Genomic DNA, 19,453 nt, shown 5'->3' with positions numbered 1-19,453 from the left:
TTTTGGGCATCCCTGCCAGTGTGCGGCAAGTGTGATGCAATGTCTCCACATGTGACCCCATGAGACATGCATACTCCCATCACATAACCAGAGAAACACACATCCTGTGATAGGGTTTGACCTCATTTTGTCTCACTGGAAAAATGTGTATCTAGTTTTATAGCAGGAAAGGAATTGTGGGTCCCATGGGACATTAACAGGGAGCAGCCACTGAATATCCAGAAAAATTCACCCAAACCATGGCCTTCTCCTTTCCAGGGTCTAAGGTACCCCTGAGAAAGTGAACGACGGAGAGCAGACTGCTAGCAGAATGTGGTGCAAGGTCCACAGTCTGGCTACTCCTAAATAGATACAAGAAGTCTTTTCTTCAGTATAAGACAATTTTTTTTGTAGTTAGAACATGCTATTTTCAAGACTTCAGTTGCTGACAATCGAGTTTAAAGGTTTTCTTTGGTTTCGTACTACAAAGCCTCAACTTTGTACTTCTACAGCCAATCCTAGTACAAGCAACTACTACAAACTGTTGCTTTTTGCTCAATAAATGCCTAAACCAGATTTTTAAAAGAGAGAAAGGAGTCTGCTAGAGGTAGATCTATCAACACCAGAGAAATAAGTAATAGATAAAGGTACTCATACCCTTCCTTTCTCAACGAGATTAGTTATCATCACAATAACTTCTACGTTATGTTCCCATATCATTCTCCAGAAATCTTCTGCTGTTGATTTCAGTGGCCCTTGAGCTGCAATGTAGGCTTTTGGCTTGTTGTAGCCCTAAATTGAAATATAACAAATGACACTTGTCAAATCACAGTCTGTGAGCAAAAGCAGGTTGGGAGGAGTACATGACATTTTATGTATCTATTTTTAAAGAATCTCAAAAGCTTTTGAGTACTTTTGAATTTATAACTATCCAAATCGCAGAAACCCTGTGGTACCAGATGACATATGAATGCAACTGTTATATCAATGTTTATCATTCCAACAAATAGGATATATGTTCAAGTGCCCGTGTTCCTGCAGAATGTTGACATGATAGTGATTATGAGACATCTGTTATGTTAGTGGCTTAAAAAAATGAATCAAGATCATTCACATGTAAATTACTGGTAACAAAAACTGAATAAATGGTACCTCGGTGAGGCTCTCAGCCAAATGGCATCTTCCTCTCACGAGATTATCTCAGACAGAAGAATTAACCACTTAGCAAAAATGCATAAGAGAACAAACATTCAGATGCGAAATGCTTCTGAAATAACTCAAATGTGCCAGAACATTTTTTGTTTCATAGAGCTTTTCACTAAGCTGCAGCTGCTACAATATCAAGATGGATTCAAGAAAGAATTGGAGTTTTACTTGTGCTTTAACTTTGTAGGCTTAACTTAGATCATTAAAGGTTTTTTTAACAAAATCTGTAATATTGTGATACTCTTTTCCTAGTACGTCTATTCACCTCCATACATCAACATCAGTTTTTTACAGAAAAGGCTGACAGATGAATACGCTGGCAGATAGAAAAAGGCACTTACATCAACGTAGTTGGCATTAATGTAATCAGTCAGTTTTCCATCCTTTTCTGCAAGCTGTGCTAATTTAACCCTAGTATGATCATCTGTAGTAAAACAAGGGAGAAAATAAGCATCATTTTCTGCAAGAATTATATTCTTTCTATAAGAAATCTTTTTAAAAAATACTGAAACAGATTTTCACAATACGTACGAGTAAGACAGTGACAATCACATACACAAAAATCCTATGCTTAGGTACAAATCAGATTCAAAATCCTAGTTTGCAGAAAAATCAGCTAATGAATCCAAGGATTCAAGGGATGCAGAATTCAGTTGCCTGAATAGCAGCACCTGGGGTCATTTTAGGCACGGTGCCACATTCCCCTACAGCCTCCAGCTGCTGCCTGCGAAGAGGCACGGGTCTTCTCTGCGTCCTGCATCACGACTGCCAAGCTGGCACAGCGGGATGTCTCAAAGGAGAGTGGGCACTGGTGTTTAGGTACATTAATTCCACGTTAAAGAGTGGAGACTAGAGAGCAACGGGACCTTGGAGAAGCTGAAGGGCCCCAGCAATGGCTACCTCTGGGGAAGCTGAAGCTTGCTGTAGCCTGCACGGATTATAAGGACTAAAGACCTGATTTAGTTGCACGGGGTGATTCTTGCTACTTGAGCTGCCCTAAGCTGCTTGTGCACTGCCCTTTGATGAAAAAGTCACTGGGTTGGAACCTTTTGTATGGTCAGGTACAAACAGAGAGTGGCAGAGGGAAATCCCTGACTTTCCATCCTTCTAGAGGTATCTTCAGCCAGGTGGAATGGGATTTCTTGCTGCTGGTTTACATTGTCTTCTGCCCGATGGGCTGATTCTGTCTCTTTTTCTATTAAGCTCTAGTGACATTGAATGCTGAACGTATATTTAATTTAGAGCTTCTTGTTGTCAGAACAAAGTTGAAATACTACAGAAAGCTAAGAAAAATATATTAAGCCACCAAAATGATCAAGAGCCCAGAGGCAACAGCTTCAAAGAGAGATTAACAAAACCGAATAGATGTGCTTCAGAGAAGAAAAATCTGGGATAGTGAAGAAGGACGATGCAATGGGAAAACATGTTTCCTGGCTAATGAAGCTGATCTACTGCACTGTGGCAGGCCACAATACAACATAAAACCAGTACATTTACATTTATATATGACAGTAAATATATCCAGGGATTTTGAAGCTCCTAGAGAGGATAAATCATCATTATTCCAGATCAAAGATGGATTAATTTTGGCAATCAAAACACAGCCTCTCTGGCTTTATAATGGCATTATAATGAAATCTCCCAACTCCCTTTGGGTCATCGCAGAAGACACAAATATGTCTTGCTAACACATGGTCATCAAAGCAGCAGAATGCCAGAGGACTAACTTGAAGAGATGTGAAATCTTGTGCTATTCCTCTCCAAGCATTTTGCTAAGCAGTAGCCAGAGTTTTCAGTGTAGAGGTATCTTTTTCCCTCTAATAACACATAAATCTGTACTTGTCTATAATTATTTCTTAAACAAAACACCAAGTGATGCATTTACTTACAAGCAACAATGTTTATGTATCGATTCTTATTCTTGTTGTCAGGGTGATTAGAGCTGTCTGAGGTAATACCTAGATCTACAGTACAGCTCTGGATTTCCTGGGAAAAAAAATGTTTGTCATACTTTAGCAAGTATTAAGATATGTAAAATGTCTTAAAATACAGTAAGTCAGTACGAAAAGAACCACAACCTTATACCCAATTATCTATGATATTTTACAACTACTTCATTGCTAAAAAAAAATGCAGTGAAATAATTCCTTACCTGATAAAACTCTTTCAGTGTCTAATGAGGGAATGAATGCAAAAAAAGTAAAAAAAATCAAATTCCACAGCACAGAACAAATGGATAAAAGTGTTTATATAAATTACAATTACTATATGGAAAACAGTTATGGTCATGCAATATACATCTCCATAATAACAACAAAGCTGAATATTTTGACATAACTCTTAAAGGAAACCAGAGGTAATTTTTACTGTTAAAATACTGGCATCTGTTTTCCTATCTTTAGCTTTAATGTTAGACCTTAGGCCGGTGAAAGCTTATATGTATGAGCAACGTCACTGACTTTAGCCAGATTATCTATATATTTAACTGTTCATTGGATTTGTTATCGGTCCTTATAACTGCATTAGTTTCTCTGTGGAACGCTTTTGCTCTCTTTGCATTCAGCTGTAAAACCTTCACTGGAGCAGGATAGCGTGCGGCTCAGCCAGCCGCACCGCACCAGCGTGAAGGACAGCATGACAGCCCTCGGTCTGCCAGCAGTTTTTCTCAATGAACCCAATGTTTTTATACAGAGAGAGACAGGCTTGAGAAGGCAGGCAGAAAGCCTGTAAGACTCATAAAATTATTGTCTTTTTTTCTATTGATTAACTGACAGGAAACTCAAGCATTTATAAGGTCCACATTGCTAAGTAGGAAATACGTTGTCATCACTAAAAGTACTATAATAATGTTTCTCAACACTTTTTAGGATCTATTTTAATATTAATCACCTCCAGCTATTTAAATATATATGTATGAAAAGTTGTTACCAGTCTGAAAATTAGATTTTAAATGTGAGTTGTTTTATAGTAATATAAATAAAAAACCTGAACCACCCTTGTACTCTCCAAATGTATGCTGACTCTGCAAAGACAATGACTATATTTCAGTGTTTCCGTATCTTCTAAGTTCTTTATCAGTAGAGAAAAGACCAGGACAGTAATTCTGGGGTAGTCTGTAAAGCCAAAAAGGATCTCCAAGAAATGATGAGGACACTAAGTTTTTTGTAATAGTTAAAACAAGCATGAGATACTTCAGATGGTGCAGGCGTAGCTCAGTGAGATGTAGTATATTTGGTCTTTGGATCACTGCTGTAATTTAGGAAAAGAATAATTTAGGATGAACAATTTGATTCCTGAATTGCTGTCCTCATTACTGGTGAAAGAACTTTGTTACCATTGTATTTACACACATTCCTTCAACATCTGCTCTCATTAACAGCCAGTCTAGCTGGAGCCCAGCCCTTTCAGTGCGTAACATATGAACATGTACTGGACATTCACAAGTATTTACAAGTTTGGTCCCACAATCAGATGGATATTCTGAATGGGAAATGAATTGGAGAAGAAATGCCGATAAAGGTTAGGTGAATGACGTGGAATTTTTGGTCCATTAGATCACAACACATTGGCTGGGGAAACAAAAGCAAAACCAAAAGATGCAAAACTATGATTTTTTTTACTTTCAGTATTGTTGTTTTTTTTTACAGTTATATTTTAAATTAATAGAGATCAATTAAAAAACTTGTTTCCATCCCAACAGACTGATTTTGTCAGAAATCACTTGTCAAGAATTTTAATAGCACTGCTTTCATTACAGAGGTTGAGTTCATAACATTTATTTTATATGAATTAAGTTAGAACGTATCTATCTTTAAATTGCCTGTAATGCATATGAATGTGAAAAACAATGAAGTTCATTAGCTACATATGGTGATAGTAACATCATATGATGAGAGCATATGTTTCAAAATTTTGAAATACCTCTTATGAACCATATACTTTAGGAAAGGAACTGTAAAGCTTTCACTACCACATATGAAGACTACATTAGCTCCCCTGTTAATCAGAAGCGTTGCCACGTGTAGTCATTATTACTTCCTTTTTTTTTTTCTCTGTAAATGGAACAAGCAAATGTGGGTAGCTTCTGCAAAATTCAATTGGCATTAGTGCTGGAAAAGCTTCAGATCTACAACTGTATCTGATAAACCATACAGATTGCATTATCTTTGCATAGTTTATTCATATAATCATTTAGCATTTTATCACAGTGATAAACATTCCCATTTGCATCCCGGTCCTGTTAGCTTTTATAAATCTCCCTAGTCTTTATGCATAAACAGCCCTTACTGGGCTCACAGTACTTGTTATTTACACGCATTTATGAAGTTGGTCCCCAAGTCAGAATGTAATGCCCAGTTCTTTGTTTCCAGGCATTTAAACTTAACGTTATTTGCATGTGCTAAGAAGAAAGATGACGTCATAGAGCCATACCTCAAATTCTTCAGAAAAACCATTACTTGCATGTAAATCTGCAACATGTTTTGGAAAATGCTTTATTGGAATTGCTCCAACATCATCTTAGGGGTGGGAAAAGACAAAAAATACATTTATGAAGAATAAAAAGCCAGTGACATATAAAGAAGTTTATACGTAGGCAATCCACACAACATCCTGAAATAAAATCTTTCGCATGAACTTTGGACATACAACTCCTACAAAAATAAAGACACTCTTCAACACCATTAATATTTCTAAAATCATTCTCTAACACTTATACATTTCTAAATGACTATTAGGAAAGAAGATACAGAAAATGCCTGGCTAGGTCTTGCTCTGTCTTTAAGCCCCCCAAATCAAGATGCTGATTCTGCAAGATGCTGAGCTTGTCTGCAAATTGAAGAGCACTCTGAACTCCCTGTGAAGTCAAGGGGAAAGGGGAGGATTAGCAGTTTGCTACAAGACTTTCAAAGGGAGATGGTAGGAGCAGAGCTTTGAGTAATACTGATAAAGAGAGAATGATAAGGCAGAGTCGTCTGGGTGCTTTAGGCTGATTAGTGTTGCACTGGGACTCTGATACAGTACATGGACCAGTCACATAGTCCCAGGCCTACTAAATTAATGCTGCATTATGCCAGTAGTATAATGATGCATTGCATGTTTGCGTTGGCATCCAAAGGAAACAACAACTAATTTTCATCTTTTATTGCATTAGTAAGTACTTCCAGTAAGGATTTTTTCCCCCATTCTCCCCACGACTCTATGATTACCTATTGATAACAATCTTACGTCTGATCCTGGGAGTACTGACTGCAAATTTTCACATCGGGCTTTATACGTCACATTTTAAGTGAAAGATTTAAGTTTAAAACTTTCTGGATACCCAGAATATAGAATCATAGAATCGTTATGGTTGGAAGAGACCTCAAAGATCATCAAGTCCAACCTACCCAACGCCCCCATGTCCGCTAAACCCACTAAACCATGTCTTGAAGCGCCACATCTAAACCTTTTTTGAACACCTCCAGGGATGGTGACTCCACCACCTCCCTGGGGAGCCCGTTCCAATGCTTAACGACTCTTACAGTGAAGAAGTTTGTCCTAATATCCAACCTGAACCTCCCCTGGCACAACTTGAGGCCATTTGCTCTTGTCCTATTGCTAGTTACCGGGGAAAAGAGATTGACCCCCACCTGGCTACACTCTCCTTTCAGGTAGTCGTAGAGAGCGATCAGGTCTCCCCTCAGCCTCCTCTTCTCCAGACTAAACACCCCCAGCTCCCTCAGCTGCTCCTCCTAAGACCTGCATCTACATTCTCAACCAATAAATGTGATTCATGTAATTTCTGGGTCCTGATACTGAGTCTGAATTTTCCATCTGATGTTTATATTTCAGGACATTACTTTATACAAATACAGAAAAACACTCTTGTGTAGAACGTTCATTAGGGATCATGTCAAAAACCTTTGGGACTTTTAGTCTTCTCTTTCCTGCAAATATGCTATGTAAACAAAGTCATCTGTTCTGTTAATTACCTGTTAAAGGATGACATTATTTCAGCTAGTTTTGGTTCTGAAGAATATATTTCTGTTTTTGTTTTTTAAGCCTTTCATGGATTAAAAATATGTTTATTTCATAATTTGTAATTTCATCACTGTTTCATATGAGAAAGAAACATCAAAAACATTGAACAAGGACCTGTAATTTACATCAACAGATGTTCAGCATTTAGGCCACCTAATAATTTTAGCTTTCAGTTACCAAGAATTTGTTGATTTGTATTGAGATCCATCTGGTCTTCCACTTACATGAACAGATCTGAATACAAAAAGTGAATTTATCCAGTCAAGCCTAAGAGAAGCCGAACAAATGTGTAACACTATCCTCACACTTCAGAGATGAAACCTGGCATCAAGTGTTTATTCTAATGATATGCAAATACAAAACCAGAGGGAAGGTAAACAACCCTAAGAGTGAGGACAGTAAGGGAGAAAGCGATCTCAGGTTTGGTGTAATTACTGTTCTATTTCCTTGGGAGTGCTAATCTCCCAATTCAATCACTTCTGACTCCAGGAATATAGTTTATATCTGGATGGCAGGTATCACTTGAAAATACTTAGAGCTTGATAGTGGGTCCTAATATTACCCTGTAATTCATGATTTGTTCTGAATGCATCTTGGAATTATGCTGTGAAGTGCCAGGGCATTTTCTGTGAATAACTGCAATTCTCCTCCCTCTGCCAATAAAACCCCACAAAAGGAAAACTTCATATATAATGAGATCTGTGGAGTGTGCTTTTAGTCATAGTCATAACAAAAAATTAAACTTAGCAGTTACAAAATGCTCTTCCTGCTCTACGCTCTTTGCCAGTATCACATCGCAGTTAGTCTCAATTGTTGTAAAATTACACTGCTGAAACACTTGTGTAATAGACAACACAAAAACTGCTCACTTGACGTCTGTTGCACGCAGAATAAAACAAAAATATTTCTTCGGTGCTTGCAGCTTTTTCCATAAAATATTTTATGTATCTTTCAATCACTTAGAAACACTTTTCTCTTTAAGTTAATATTTATCAGAGGGAAAACCTCCAGCATCAAAATACATATTTTAAGCACTCAGAATAACTGTAAGTGCAATTCTGCCTTATGACAATGGAAAACACTATCTCCCTGAGGTGAGCTGGTCAGGAAAAACTGCAAGAAAATTATACAGTTGTACTGCAATATAGTTAATGACAGAGAGTAAGAGCAGAGATTTCCTATAATGATTGCCACTTGACATTCATACATAATCACGTTTTCTGGAATCAAGCTATATCCCTACCTATTAACCGCTGAGAAAAAGGTTGTATGTCTCCTAACAATAGCAATCAATACAAGAGGCATTTAAAGACGCCTACAATTCAGTTACAACAGAAGCCTAATGTTTGGGATTTATTTAATTAAATGTGTTTACTAGTTATCTACACAAGGGCTGATTTTCCTTCCCTTAGTCATTCTAAGGGAACCCATCCCCCTGTGTAACAACAGAGTTTGCAAAAGCGTTACTTGTGGAACAAGATATCTTTTTCTCATGGGTGAAAATGTGGCTCAGGATCTGCTGCAGAGTTAATCTATTTAAGGTACTTTTCATTCTACTCAGTTTGAAAAAGCTGGGAGGGCTGCACGTGCTCCTCTTTGAGGAGGAAAGAAGATGCTAATAATATCTTGCACTTGTGTATCATTTTTATGAGAGGCTCACAGGCAACTTTACCAGTACTAACCATGCTACTAAAATCTGAAAGTTAAAGAAAACGTTGTAATTGCAAATGAAATGCAGATAGATGAGGCATATATTGGTCCTGCTGGTAAAAAGAATAGGTCATGTTCTATATATAGGTGACAAATTCAATTAAAGACAGAAATATAGCAGAATGTGTTGCTGGTGTAATCCTCTACTTTGTGACTGTGAACTAGAGCTATTTAGTATAGATGGCTACACTCGCAGCCATTTCTAGTGAGGCTACATCTCAAAGGGCTTTGAAGACACAGGGTATCTTTGAGACAACTCTGTAAGGTGAGGATATTTCCCTTCTGTGTTAACTACAGGAGAGAATATTAGTAACACTGGTCTCTGCCTACGTCAAGGGCACCTGTGTTTATTAGTACAAGAGGGTAGAAATCTCTGGTTTACAGATGTTACAGTATGTGAAGAATTCATGTGGACACACAAAAACCAGCATCTTCCAATAGCTAACACCAATCCACAGAATAGTCGACAAAAAATACCTGAGACTGGGAAGATTGGAGCTGGGGGAGCAGAAATCACTCGAGGTGATGTATTATCTTCTAAATAAAAGTGAGCCGTCTGGAAACACTTCCTAGAGGGGAAGAAACATAAATAAATATTGCATAAAATAAAACATTATCTGAGATATTTTGGAATTCTGGCATTATTGAGTAAGAAAGAAAATCATGGTTTTGAAAACCAGTTTTCACGGAGTGTCAAATACTACTGCTATAATACAAACATTCCCCCAACACACCACCAAATTATGCATACCACTTGAAGATACTACACTAACTCAGCGTAATACATAGTTCATGCATCTTTACCTATACCAGAGGCAGAAGACAGAGCACACAGCAGACATAGTGAAAGCTGAAAGATGAACTCTGCATCAGGAGCTACTGTAGATGCTGCACAACAACTCCAAGTATAAAAAAAGCCATTGTCTTCCTTGCTTATCCAAATTCGCACACATAATTACTGTTCCCTTTCATGTGATTATGCTAGCCTGACGATGGAGCAGTGTACGAGATCAGTTCTGGTAATTCATCGGTAGATCCTACTGCAGACAGGGAAATGCAGTAAAAGACAACATGCCCTGTAACAGATGTAACGGCGGCTCTGGAACTACTATGATTGGGGCTAAACAATTTTTTCATACTGTAATCACAACACTGAGGGACGCCTTAACCAAGGAGGACTTCCTGAAGTTGACAGACAGAAACAGGGGAATTTGTAACTCCAGGAGATGCTGGTTTTGCTGCAAAAACATTGAAGTATGAATACAAATGGAATCAACCTTTACTATGACCCACAATGTTATTTGTATCTGTGCTGTAAGCCAGATGTGAAGATAATAAGAACAGCATCTGTTAAGAGTCCAAGCTATTCAAGGGACTCAATAACCAACTGCTGCTGTAAGCATTGCAAAGCCTCCTTAATTAAAAAATCTCCATATGATTAGACATGCTAATAACAATCTTTACTCTGGGTCACTTAATCTATTTGAAATATTATTCGCTAATCATTAAATTTAAAAAGATATATATGCATCAGGAAAATATTAATCTCATTTAATATTTACAAGATTCTGCTTCTTCAAAGCTGTTGGCTGAAGCAATTGTATCATTGTTTGCTATTTTGTGTCATCACTGTTATTTTAAATTCTCCTGGACTGTTCCTGTATCACTGCACTGATAAAACCTCTCATATAATTGTTATAATCAAAAAGAAATTTTGAAGCTACTTTGAAAAATAGATAGGGAATATGTGGATGTTGCCATTCTTTCCAGAACCATGAATGTAGATCATAAAGATTTTGGTAAGCTTATTTGAATTAAGCCTCTGGGAAACATGTCCATACTCTTGGAATGTGTTGGGAATTTTCTGTCTATGTACAATTCAGATTCTCTTAAAACACAAGAAAAAGTGGACACCTATATCAAAGGGAAAACTGTGGCCTGCGCAAAACAGTTCTGGTGATTCACATGCCAATTAAATGTGGAGCCCAGCTAGAATCCTCTAAAAGCAGACTTGTGATGTTCATAGAGGAGCTTCGGCTTTGCGTGACATGTCTGGAGTAAAACTATCCATTATGTACTTACTTTTACTTAGAAATGGCAATTTTGGATGCAGACAAAGAACACATTCAGGATGTGCTTGGGAACATCTTTCTAATTTTCAAAGAGGTTCTAACATGAGTACCCCATAGAGTTAGGGGCTGCAGAGGTGAGAGAGGCTGTCTCAATGCTAGCATAATACTCAAGAGTTAGTCTCAAGGACTGTGTGTGAAACGTCTGCGAGAGGCAGGCAAGTGTCAAAGTACTTCAAATCATTACACTCTTTTGGAAAGTCTGGTCATGCCTGCTGGGCATGGAGAATGCTGGTGCACTGTGTTTTATTAAAAACAGCACCAACCAACCAAATGTGCCAACCAGCCTCAAAGTAAAGCCCTAAAACCAAAAAATGTCCTCCCCCTAATGCCTACTGCATATGAACAATGATCACACATACAGTTTATGGACTAACATTACAGAGTTTTGTCACCTCCTTGCCTTGAGAAAAGATTGAGCTTAAAAAGAATTTAATTAGCATAATGGCTTTCACATCTAAAGCAGTACTTAAAATGTCCCCATAATACGCTGTACACTCAATATCCCTCACTGAGCCACTGTATCTTTAATCTTTAACAAGTTAATTGTGGCTGAAAATAAATTACACCCTTAGCACATTTGGGAGACAAATTCATAGCAGTTGACTTAACCTGTAATAAGACTCATAAATAGGCACTCCATCTGCTTCTGCATCAGCAGTGAAAGCCTTCATGACTAAACCTAATGTTAATAACCACGTCTCGTTAATTATCACTTGTTGTTAATGAAAAAAGTGAAGACTATTTCAAACTTCCAGACAAAGGTCCCATCACTCAATGTTAACCTGATTATTTAATTTACGCCTTTCATCACAGCATTTAGATCTTCAACCTAAAACTGTAATTTGTAATTTAGACACCGCACTTCTTCAAACACACGCTTTATATATGGAGATAGTGCTAAGCCATCGAATTAATTAGAGTGTCTGTATCCGTACGGGAAGGCATGCAGTAGCAGCTCTTCGGTTGAACAGGAGGAATACCAGCTCTGAATGAACGCTTCAGTGAGAACTACTTGGGACAAGACTGCAGAAGACATCGTTCTTCTGGCGTGCGGGTCCCCGGACCTTGACTGAGGATATGTGCTGCCTGCTTCTCCCCTGGGGCAGGGACTGCTCAGAGCTTGGTCGGAACTGTCCCTGGGGCAGGCAACACAGCATGGGGCTGTGCACGCGTGTGTGCACGTGCGTGTGCGCAGGGTGTTCACCCCTCGCGTCGCTGAGGAAGGGACCTGAACCTTGGAAGTCAGAGGTGTCTCTGACAGGATGGGTTTGCACATCCAGTCCTCGCCCAGAATGGTCTCAGAGGCACAATTACTTCTTTCTCTGAGAATTTCAGGGTCTTTTGTGCTCACAGGGTATCTGCCAATAGGTAGTCCCAAACACTTACTAGCATTTATTTTTAAATGGTTCCGATCGTTTAAAGAGCCGATTGATCCAAAGGATCTTTAAATGGATCCTCAATGGATCCAATTATGCCAATTACTCCATTTTTAAATGGTTCCAATTAATTTGTAAGTGCTTGTCAGCTGAAATTTTAATTTGCAAATTTTATTAACACTTTTATTTATAATTCCATGTCACATAGTTGAGACGTTTTCCTTCATGGATGGATGAGTGTGGCCTTTGCAAATTTAAATTTTAGTGTGTCTCTGCATATGTGAGTTTAACTGTCCTTAGAGAGGGTTCTCAAATCTGTTCCCAAAAACCTAACACAGGACTCAAGGCATCAGTTCAAACCATGGATAAGAAAATGAACATTCTCTGACACCTGAGTTTCAAAGATATAGGATGGCAGCGGAAAGTTAAAATTTAAATGACTACTCAGGGTGTTGTCTGTCATTGGGTTGGCCATTTCTGAAGCGTTGCTATCATGTAGGACACTTCATGCCAGCCAGCCAGCTGATATTCAGTATGTCTATAGATCCAAATATAGCTGGAACTGCATTAGCGGTTTGCTGTTCACATTATTGGAGCTAGTCTCTTACCGAGATTCAGATACATTTGTTGAAAAAGAATCTTGAATGGTACAACTCCCACTGACAACTGTTAACCATTTCACTATTTTCCAAGCTCTTCTTATGATAACCATTATAAAATTTGATCTGCACAAACAGGCTGACATTTCTTCCTACACATCACTTCATCAGGTTTATTTTCATCCATCTCTTCTATGAACTGTTCCAAAACAGTACACACATGCATAAGCAATTTCTAGTATATTTTATGTTGGCACAGCGAAACTTTCAATTTCAGTCACCTTAACAGATACGGTTCACTCAGCAAAATGGGAATGATGAAGCCATCCAGAAATGAAAAGAACAGAGCAAGGAGATTCAAATATCCCTGCTGCACCTCTGCTGCAAGGACTCAGTCAAGTAGATAAATACTGAGAAAGACGGATAGACTCTAGATTTGGACAGAAAATTCTCTCTAACACTGTAAAAAAAAAATCTATCTGGACATCAAGGCCATTAAACAGGCAAAAGAATCTCCTTGTTTGTTCCACTGTAATCTTAATCATGCTGAAGAAACGAAAGCAAAATGACATTGCTTGAAAATTGCTTGAATTACAGAAGATTTGACACACAGAACTACAGTAGTTCAAAATTGTGTATCTTCCTACTGGCAATTAGACAATCTTTAGACAATATTGCCATTAAAAGTTTTCATCCCTGTCAGAGAAATGAATATTTTATCACAGAAGGATTGCAATTGTGCCTAATGAGATAGTGAAGAGATTGGGGAATTTCCTCAAGTGCTGATTAACAATTTCATGTAAAGAAAAAAAAAAAACCAAAACCAAAACCCAAACAACAGATGGTACAGAATTATTTTTCTGATACAAGTCATTCAAGTGAAGAACAAAATAATTTTGCCTTTTTTTAACCTTGAGAAACTGGAACGTGTCGCTCTTGGTAGTTATTGGGTTTTTAAACCAAATAACACACCTTTTGCATAGTCAAATTAGGAGCTAGTAGTGGAAACAACTCAAAGCACTATCCACTCAAATACCCAGCTAGGATATACCAATGCAAGTTTTTGAGTACTCTTGCCAAAGGAATACAGAATAACTTCTTGCAAACCTAAACTTTTTATGAACTTTAATAAGTGAAAATAATTGGCCCACATAAAAAAAAGCATTATAAAAAGAAACACTGACAGCTTACACCAACTATTTCAAAATAAACTAAATCTAACCATAAAAATTCCTATAGGCTTTTTACTAATATTTTCCAGGCTTAATAAAAATTGCATAGCAATGAAGTTAATGTCCTGATTTTTCCCGGGCTTTAAAAAGAGATGAGGGTCTTGGCACCTTTGAAAGGCAGCCTCAAAGTCCTACCTACAATACATACTGTTTATGTTTCAGTCTTCTGAAATAAGAAACATGTTACTGGTGTTATAATGCCAAGAAAATTTTCTTGAGGATTAACAAAAAAAGAGCTCCACATTTTATTTTGTAGAACACAAGAAGTACAGAAAAGATTAAATTCAAGACGATATTACTGCTAAAGGGATTTTTGTTTTATTTTGAAAGACCTATGTTACAGAATTGTTCATTCCCAGAGAAAGAATACGAAATGAACACAATGTTATTCGACAAAAACAAGCTTGTAACGTGTCGGATTACTAGAACTGCACTGTACAATCTGGGTCTTAAAATGGATGGTGTTCTTTGGTAAATAGAAGATTTCAAATACTATTTAGTATCAGGGATGAAACCCTTTGGAAGATGAATATGAACATTCACGTTGCATAACATGACAGACAGGAAAAGGTTATCAGTATGAAAGTGGTTAGCTGGAAATCTGGTGATGGACAGTATAATTATCCAACTAGGCATAAACTAAGAAATGAGTTGTGCAATTCTTATGGCAGTGAACTACTTCTTTGGAAAGAAGAAATCTTTCTGAAAATTCATTGCCCGAGTGTCTTTAATCATACCAAAGGCTGTCTGACTTGCTAGCACACTTGCCTGGAACAAAGGAAGCTTGAACTCAATTTCTTAAGCCTAGTCTGTTCAGGGACAGGATGTATTCTGTCCCCATGTGGGACATACCCTGCTGTGCCAGTAGAAAACCAGTGCCAGGAGACTAGAAGAAAAGTCAGTAAGCACAAACCTGACATCATAGCCTAGAGATTACAGTAGTCAGTAGCTTGGAAAGGGCAGTCTGGGGTCTAGCTCTGGATTCTTCACCATTTTTATAGGTGAAGCAGGATTGAGTAGGGAGGGGAAAAAAAAAAAAAAAAAAGAAAGAAGAAACAAGCTCTGAAAGCATCTGTGAGATGTTTGGGCCTGCCTTCCCCCTTGCTCGTACAACTCCTGGAAGAGCAAGGTCCCGTTTCTTGCTGCTAGTTTATGTGTTAGCGCTGCAGCAGCAGTAACAGCATCAGGTTCCCGGCAATCACCAAACACCAAGAATCTCCATGGCAGGAAGCTTTTGCAACTTATTTCCCCCTTCTGGACCACCTCTCCGTTTCCTCCCTGGCAACCTGCACGCTTGAGAAAGTGTTAGGGTTGTGCATGGATTTTGAAAGCCCTATGACAGCTTAAGCAGACGTGCCCCTAGGAAGACTGTGGCTTTATCCAAAACCAACGAAACAGAGCCAAAGGCTTGAGCGCTGCCACATACTGCCACATAGCTAACTAGATTCCTGGTATGCTTTTAGCTCAGGCCAACTTGCATTATTTCACACAATGCCTGACACTGTTTGGGGTCAGCACAGGGCAGAGACCATCCCCGGTCAGTGATGTGAATTCAGCCACTCTGGCTTTTCCCCCTGCGAGGGAAGAGACTTCAGCTGTACGGAAGAGATCTGTACCATGCCAGCTGGTCTGTTTTATTTCACAGTACAGATGTAGTCTTTTGCTCTCACTCATTATGTTATCGTGACTTCTTATAGCTATCCCTTCTCTTTAGCCTAATTTTTTCTCTTATTGTCTTACCAATTTATCAAGTCACAGAGAAACACGCCCGCAAGGGAACCTGAGCATGTGTGTGCACACGAAATACATCCTTAGTTACCTGCTGAATGCTTGGAAAGGTTGGGGGGCAAATTTTGGTTTGGCAGAATCACAAAGCAGAACAACTTTTTCACCACAGAACATTGTAAGAGTCACTCAGTAACCGATTTCAAAACATGTATACTATTACAGTATCATTAAACTACCCCATTTCTGTCTTGCATACAATGTCAGCTACAGCACACTCCTACAGTCCTGTAAGAATTGCCTACTCACATAGTCCTGTTGAGGAGCACAGATTCTCATCCTAAATTGACAACTACTTTTTTTAACTGCTAAAGGATTGGAAAGATAGGAGACAAACTCATGCCGCGCTATTTTTCATTTTTAACTGCTAAAGGATTGGAAAGATAGCAAACAAACTCATGCTATGCTATTTATTTTTCGTGTCCCTCCTGTTCTTCCCAGTGCTCTGTTAAGTCACTTGACTTCTAGGCATTAATAATCACAAGTAATTATTTACTAAAATCTCTCAATACGGAAATAAAATATCTGTAATGGTTCAACCCTCTGCAACTAAAAAGATTTGTAGTTGAGCATTTTGGACAGAAACCACCTTATTTTGTCAGCTTTATGACACTGCGGCACTGGGAACAATGCAAAGACACAGTGAGAGACAAGATTCAGTCTCCCTCCTGTAAACCAGCTCAATAATGTCAATCACATTTTTCAAATCAGAGCTCTTTAGAACTGAAAAAAAAAAAACCAACCAAAAAACAACTTACCTCCAGTATATGAGAATACCCACAAGAATCACTAGACAGATAAAAGTCAGGGCTGATACGACCACAAGCGGTATAACTGTCTTCTTCTCTGATTCCAGACTCTCAGCTAGACCGATACGAGACTCATGGCTACTATTACTTGCCTCTGCAGTCAGAGAAAATTGAAACAGTCCATGTTTAAATTCTGAGAAATGCACAGCACGAGCCAATGCGTCTTATAATGAGCCTACTTAATACCACTTACCTCTATTTTTCACTACGTACTGCAGAAAGTGTATACATTTGCAAACCAGCTTACAGAAATTAAGCAGATAGAGGGTAAAGCAAAGTGTTCAAGCTCATGTGACTCAGCCTTCCAGCAGTGGAGACTTCTCTTTGTAAGAATAGCAGATTGTTGTTAAAATATAGGAGAGGAAAGCTTTTTTATTTTCATCTGTTTATTAGCTGAAAGCCAACTGAGTTAAGGAATCTGAATATATAATATTGAAACGTGTAAAGAACATTTTGATATTAAACTGTCCCTCATATAATGCAAATCACTTCTCTGGCTAATAGTTTAAAAGGAAAATTTTCTTACAATAGTCCCTATGTGCTTGCTGTACTGCAGTATTGCAGTTAAGCCTTCTGTATTTTAATACATTGCCCATTCTGTAACTTGCCTTATAGATGCATCCTGCTTCCTTTGAATCCAACTGCAGTACTTCCTCCCCCAACTATACTGGAGCCAGAATTAAATTTCCTACCTCCACCTTTACAGAAGATCAAATTCTTATTTAGATATTGCCTAGATTTCACATTTCTGTCAGCATTGTAATGCTGGGTGACAAATATTTGGGCATAGGAATCTCGACGAAGACTAAAACAATGTATTTTATAACCTCACTAAATAAGGGAACACAGTGGTGCATGAGGCCAATCCTGCATTTTTAACTTTTGTCACACCTCAAGAAGTAAGCAGCTTTAAAACTGTGATTTTGACACAAAATGACTGATTCTTTTCAATCTGTGCAGTTTACTGTGATCTGTGACTATCATGAGCTAAAACACAGAAATAAGCACTTTTGCACTCGTTAGAATTAAACCCCTACATTTTCTAAGAATGTTTTCTGCTTTTGTGAGCAGTCCTAATTCAATGAAATGTTCTATATGGGAGCTGAATTTTGCTATCTAGATATCAGCTGCACTCCATGGGGATTTCAAAGGACCAATTCTACATCAATAAAACACTTTCAGACAAAAGGAAGGAGGGAATGGAGTTGGATCTGAAACAAAAAAAAAAAGACAACAAATCACATGTTCTAAATAGGATGTCAAAACCCAAACAGCTTCACACAGCACAGATTTCTAGGCAGTTATCTGCTTGCTTCTATTTTCCTGAGTTTAGGGGCTTCCAGGGCTTTATATGGAAAAATATCTAGGCTCTGATCTGGCAGACATCTTGGTTTTAGTTCAAAGCACTCTAACACCTAAATCAATCACTACTCTTTAAATCCTGTAGCTCAGTGGGCAAAGTGATTGCAGGCACAAGTTGCTTCTGAAAAAATCCGTCCCCAAGTTTCTGGTGAGTAGGCTAAAATCAGTATTTCCTATTGATTTCAGAAGAAACTATGTGTATGCATGAGAGATCAGAATATGATCCCTTTGAAGCATTCATACTTGCTTATCCAACTCTGGGCTAATTCACAGCGTAAAACCCAGTCTCATCTGTGTGATGACAGGGTTCCTTCAAACTGCATGACCAAAGCCTATGAGGATTCCTTCTATGGGGAACGAAGAGCAGACTTCTGTAATGGGGGGTTCTTACCTACTTGGCCATCACTCCAATGATGGTGGTTGAAAATCCATAGAAGACTTCTTTGCTCCCTAATAACTGATCTGTTCGGATCCTTTGCATATTTCTTTATATTAATTTCCCTTACTGTTTTTCAACTGAAGTCGAAAGGTTTAGGTAGCCATAGAGGTCTTATGGAGAAAGCCTTAGTTCAGAACAAGCATTAAATATGCATCAACAACTACAAAGACTGGGAAAACTTTAAATGACAATTGTTTTCTGTCATGGTCACAAGAAGACATTTCATCAATTTCTGGTGAATTCACTGTAATGTACAAATAAGTTCTCAGTTGAGAGTTTTTTTTTGTTTTGGTTTGGGTTTTTTTGTTTCATTTCTTTATAACTGAATTAAGCAAGTATGTCTTTGATTTACAGGAGACCATGTTAGACATGCTCACAGTGAATTTTCAGTTTATTAAAAGACAATATTTGGCATTATTGATTGGAAAAAATAATGTACATGAAATGATACTATATAGTGTCTTTCAATAATATCTAGAAGACAAACTCTAAGTCTGTTGTACTACTCCTCCTCCAGTAATGTATAATCTTTTTTGAGTTACTATCAGTAACAATTCAAATGACATTCATTATGGAAACTACAAATCTCTTATGGTAACACTTATTCACATTAGTAACATAAGTTTTGAAATATTAATGTTCTTTTTGCTCTTTTTTAGTGAAATGTTACGTATTTTACACAATGTGGTAACTACTTACCTACTGAACTAATTCACTTACTGATTCAGTTTTATAACACCTACCTTGTTAGGATTCCTACTAATTTCAGTATGTTTTCTATTTGGTTTTAATTTTTATTTTCT

At 37.9% G+C, this 19,453-nt stretch overlaps 1 protein-coding gene across 1 annotated transcript in view; it reads right to left on the bottom strand.

Moving 5' to 3' along the window:
- Positions 1 to 19,453, bottom strand: part of PTPRZ1 (protein tyrosine phosphatase, receptor-type, Z polypeptide 1) — a gene marked incomplete at both ends in the record, with an annotated part of 43,244 nt that overhangs the window by 8,342 nt on the left and 15,449 nt on the right. Inside the window, 6 exons of the mRNA XM_009707895.1 lie at positions 637 to 771; positions 1,527 to 1,609; positions 3,075 to 3,171; positions 5,617 to 5,702; positions 9,394 to 9,485; positions 16,799 to 16,943. Coding sequence (XP_009706197.1) covers positions 637 to 771; positions 1,527 to 1,609; positions 3,075 to 3,171; positions 5,617 to 5,702; positions 9,394 to 9,485; positions 16,799 to 16,943 — 638 coding nt within the window. The remainder of the gene's footprint in view (positions 1 to 636; positions 772 to 1,526; positions 1,610 to 3,074; positions 3,172 to 5,616; positions 5,703 to 9,393; positions 9,486 to 16,798; positions 16,944 to 19,453) is intronic.

The sequence above is a fragment of the Cariama cristata genome, unplaced genomic scaffold (genome assembly GCF_000690535.1).
Source record: "Cariama cristata isolate BGI_N322 unplaced genomic scaffold, ASM69053v1 scaffold28820, whole genome shotgun sequence".
Taxonomy (NCBI): Eukaryota; Metazoa; Chordata; class Aves; order Cariamiformes; family Cariamidae; genus Cariama; species Cariama cristata.
The sequence above is the reverse complement of the archived record's forward strand: the minus strand, read 5'-3'. Positions and strand labels throughout refer to the sequence as shown.